The following is a 5,179-nucleotide window of genomic DNA, read 5'->3' on the forward strand; positions in this document are numbered from 1 at the left end:
TGCAGCAGCCAGCATTGAGGCAGTTAGGGGCTCCTGACCCTGCACATGGACTGCAGCCTGTGGGGGCTGTAGAGGCTGTAGCACAGGATGAGGGCTGCAGACATTGGAGGCATATTATTAAAATAAATTTTATAAAATCTTAAAAAAAATAAGGACCTTGGCACCTGGGGGGAGGGGGGAAGAAATAAAACATATTACATTCAGCAAACCTAATGCTAAGGACCTCTTTAAAGTGCTAAAGAAAAGAAATTTTACTTTGGGGACTTTGATGCATTTTCTATAATGTTTTTATTATATGTATGGTTTATGAGAAGTTATCAAGGATATCATCCAAGGAGAAAGCAAATCATTACAAAGACAGAAGAAAGGGTGAAAATTGATGTCAAAAGAGATTCTGAATATTGCACTTGAATATTAAGAAACCAAAACAAAGGGGGGAAATGGCAAACCAAGAGATAAAATATTTCAAATGGCAGCTCAAAAAGACAAAGCAAAGTATTTTAATGAAATGTACACAGAGCTGGAGTCAGAAAATCAAAAGTGAAGTATTCACTCAGCTTTTCTCAGGCCGAACTGAAAAACAGATTTAAGCCTCGCGTTGCAATACTGAACAATGCTGTCAGCAAAATCTTTAATGAGGCAGAGTATGAAAAGAAGATGGAAAAAATGTAGAGCCATTGTAGCAACAAGGATTGGCTGACATGGAACCATTTCAGGAAGTAGCTTATGATCAAGAACCAGTCATAATGAAGGAAGGAGTTCAAGCTTCACTACATTGGTAAAAAAATAAGGCTCCAGGAATCAAAGGGATATCAGTCAACTGATATTCTTCAACTAAAGGATAGAATGAACCCTGGATGCACTAACCAGTTTGTGCCAGGAAATTTGGAAAACCTGGCCATCTGACTGGAAGAGATCCATATTTGTTCTCATTCAAAAACAAATGATTGAACAGGATGTAAAACTTATCGAGCATGCAACAATGAATGAATGAAAACCCAAAATCTCTGTAAATGTTCATTAAAACTAATAAAATTTAATAATAAAAAATTATCGAGCAGTATCATTAATATCATATGCAAGCAAAATTTTACTTAAGATTATTAAAAAACAGCTAAAACAGTACAATGATGGAAAAATACCAGAAAGTCAAGCTGGATTTAAAGATGGCCATGACAACAGGAATATTACTTGGCTGGAGGCAGAGAATACCAGAAGGATTTCTATCTGTATTTTATTGACTATACAAAGACCCATGCAATACCTATACCGAGACCAAGAAGCTGTTGTCTTAACAAATCAAGGGAAGAGTATGTGGTTTAAAAATCAAGAAAGGTGTGCATCAGGGGTATGTCCTTTCTATATACCTATTTAGTCTGTATACTGAGTAAATCATTTGAGTAGCTGAATTTTATGATAAAAATGTGGCATCAAAATTGGAGGAAGACTTATCAGTAACCTGTGTTATGCTCTGTTGTTGTGTCATCTTGATACAACCTTGCTTGCTGAAAGTGAGAAGAACATGCTTCAGAGAATCAAAGATGACAGTCTTCAATATGGATTACATCTCAACATCAAGAAAACAAAAATTCTCATCACTGGGCCAGTAGATAGATGCTAGATGGAGAAAAGATTGAAGCTGTTAATTATTCCATCTTAGTTGGATCCACAATCAACACCCTTGTACGAGGAGTTAAGAAATCAAAAGACATGTCACAGTGGGAAAGGATATCACCTGTCAAAGATATCTCCAAAGTGCTGGCAAGCAATGATGTCAGTTTGAATACTAAGATGGGCCTGAAGCCAGTTATATAGTCTTTTCAGTTACTTGTTATGTATTTGAAAGTTGGACAATGACTGTGGATGACAGAAGAATTGATGCCTTTGAGTTGTGGTGTTGAAGAGCATTGATTTTCCCACGGATTACCAAAACTACAAATAAATATGTCATGGAGAAACCACAACCAGGACATACCTTCATGGCAAGGATTGTAAAGCTTGGTCTGTCTTACTTTGGACATATTGATAGGAAGGGCTAGTCCTTGGAAAAACACATCATGCTTGGAAAGGTGGAGGATCAATCAGTGTAAGAGAAGCAGATGGATGAATCAACATATCAACTATAACAATGGGTTCAAGTGTATCATAGATGGTCACAATGGCAGAGGATAGGGCCTGGTTTAGATACATTGTTCATAGAGTCACTGTGAGTCATAGTTGGCTCAGCAGCACTTAAAAACATCATATGCAGATATAAGATGGACATTGAGTGAATAAGGACTATCAAAGAAGAATTGATGGCTTTGAATTGTGATATTCAGTAAAATTGAACATACCATAGACTACCAAAAAGACAAGCAAAGCCTTTGAAGTGAAGATAATGCAACTCTTTTTTACATACTTTGAGCATGTCATAATGTCCTTGGATAAAGACATCATGATCAGAGAAGTAGCATGCCAATGAAAAAAAAAAGACCCTCAACAAGATAGGTTGATATAGTGACTGCAACACTGAGCTATCAACACTAAACACAAAAAAATTTGTGAGTTTGGTGCAGGATTGAGCAAGCTTAATTCTGTTAACACATTGGCTTGCTGTGAGTTGGAAGGGCCATAATAATATAACAGAAATAACTGAAAGTCCTTAACATAGAATGACAGTTTATACATATATATTTTTTTCCTTATCACTAAATAATATATCAATATATTTCATTTTAAGATTTTATAATTATAAAAATTATTTAAAATAACTTGTATTTTTTGTATAGAAAAAGAAATATTTAAATAAAAATATATGATTCCTTTAACTCACGGAATGGGTAGAATGTTAGCTAGAAACCTGTGAAGCTTTAAAAAATGTTTAGAAAATACGTATCAATGTATATAAAATTTTAGCAATTCAATATAATTTTTATCTTTCGGAGAATGAAAGAAAAGCATACTTCATAAGATTTCATTCTCATTTCAGTGGCTACACAAGCAAGCAGAGGCACGTAGAATAATGAATACTGATATTCCTGAACTTGATGACTTAAAGGAAGAGGAAAAGAACCCAGAATGGTTGAAGGACAAAGGGAAGTAAGTTTGAACTCTGGGTATGAGATTTATAAGAGGTTTTCATGGACGTTCGTGCTTACCACATTTTTAGTTATTTTGAAATGTGGATTGCCCCTCCTCTCTACCTTAGAGTGGGAAGTGGATAGTCCAACTTGGTTATTTATATTTCTCTAGTAAATATTTACAGATTGACTTGAAATAGAGACCTTTTATTTTATGAGATTGGAGGGAAGAAAATAAAAGTACACATAGATATAATTATGACTCCAACAAGACTAAATGATTTAGTAGGCCCTGTTAAGGACACAGCTAGGTTAGAAAGCATAGTTTCATAGGGCAACAGTTAGTACAGCTTTGTGATTTAGCGCTTACAGTGTTTATTCATTTGTATGTAAAAGTATAAAAGCGAGATTAGAGCATTGGGCCATAGCCAGAATTTTAATTGGCAAATATAGTAAAAATCGAACAGAGCAAAGGGCCAGTGATTGCTTATGGGGGAAAAAAGTAGCTTGGATACTCAGCCTTGTAGTCCAATCCATGTTGAAAAGGAAGAGAAGCTGTGCTCGCTTCGGCAGCACATATACTAAAATTGGAATGATGCAGAGATTAGCTAGCATGAAGTGTTCCATTAAAAAAAAAAAAGAAAGAAAAGGAAGAGAAGCTGGGGAGGAGCCACTAGATGAGGAGAAAATGAATTGTTAAAGAATTAGAAGTCACTGTGAGGCTGTACATTGAGTAAAAAGTTAATGTCTTCTTGTTGTTAGGTGCCGTTGTGCCAAGTATGACCCATAGTGACTCTGAACAACAAGTCCTAACCTGTGCTGTCTTCACCATCTCTGACACAGTTGAGCCCACTGTAGCAGTCACATGTCCTTCCATCTAGTTGAGGGTTTTCCTCTACTTTGCTGATTCTCCACCTTTCCATGTAGCTTCTCTTAACAGCATGCCTAAAGCACACGAGACTCCTCTTCTTTGCCTCCAAGGAGCACTCACTGCACTTTCTCTATCTAGGACATATTTGTTTGTTCTCAGGCACACCTTTGTCTTTAAACTGACATCATTGCTCCTTAGCATTTTAAAGACTTTCTTGACAGCAGACTTTCCCAGTGCAACATGTTTGCTTTTTTTAATTTCTTCACTGCTGGTACCAAGGTGCACTTTATTCAGGCCATCGTCTTTTCAATCACATGCTATACTGCTGAGAGTGGAAAAATGATTATGAAAATAATGAAGAAGAAAAATTTATGCTTTTGAGTTGTGTTGGAGAAGAATATTGAATATCCCATGGACTGCCAAAAGAACAAATAAATGTGTCTTGGAGAAGGTGCAGTCAGAGTCCTCCTTGGAGGCAAAGATGATTAAACTTTTCTTCACATATTTGGGGCTATTCATCAGAAAGGAACATCACACTTGGGAAGGTAGAGGGACATCAGAAAAGAGGAAGACCCTCTACCAGATGGATTGGCCCAGTGACTGTGGCAACGGGCTCAAATTTGTCAGAAATTGTGAGAATGGCGTAGATTAGGACAAGGGTTAGATCTGTTGTTCATGGGGTTACTATGAGTTGTACTCAACTTGACAGCACCTAACAATAGTAACAAGGCCATTGATTGTGGATCCAAGTAAGATGAAATCATTGACAGTTTCTATCTTTTCCTATCTATCTTGATGCTGCCTACTGGTCTATCGGTGAGGATTTTTGTCTTCTTGGTGTTGAGATGTAATCCATATTGATGGCTACAGTCTTTGATCTTCTACAGCAGGTATCTCAAGTCTTCCCCACTTTCAGTGAGCAAGATTATATAATATGCATAACAGAGGTTATGATAAGATTTCCTCTCATCCTGTTGCCACCCTCCTCTTTATAGAGTCCACCTACTTGAATGATTTATTCAGTGTATAGACTGAATTGGTATGGAGAAAAAAGCCCTGCCACACACCTTTTTTATTTTTAAGCCGTGTGGTATTTCCTTACTCTGTTTGGACAACAGTTTCTTGACCTAAATACAGGTTTTACATAAACACAATTAAGTGTTCCGGAATTCCCATTCTTCTCAATAGTTTTTTTATGATCCACAGAGTCAATTGTGTTTGCGTAGTCAATAAAATACAAATAGAC

General features: G+C 36.6%; 1 protein-coding gene across 1 annotated transcript in view; it reads left to right on the forward strand.

Moving 5' to 3' along the window:
- Positions 1–3,081, forward strand: part of DYX1C1 (dyslexia susceptibility 1 candidate 1) — a gene marked incomplete at its 3' end in the record, with an annotated part of 39,048 nt that extends 35,967 nt beyond the window's left edge. Inside the window, exon 6 of the mRNA XM_006894536.1 lies at positions 2,972–3,081. Coding sequence (XP_006894598.1) covers positions 2,972–3,081 — 110 coding nt within the window. The remainder of the gene's footprint in view (positions 1–2,971) is intronic.
- Positions 3,082–5,179: the final 2,098 nt, after the last annotated feature.

This window comes from Elephantulus edwardii, unplaced genomic scaffold, assembly GCF_000299155.1.
Source record: "Elephantulus edwardii isolate Elephantulus edwardi_28Jun2011 unplaced genomic scaffold, EleEdw1.0 scaffold00145, whole genome shotgun sequence".
Lineage (NCBI taxonomy): Eukaryota > Metazoa > Chordata > Mammalia > Macroscelidea > Macroscelididae > Elephantulus > Elephantulus edwardii.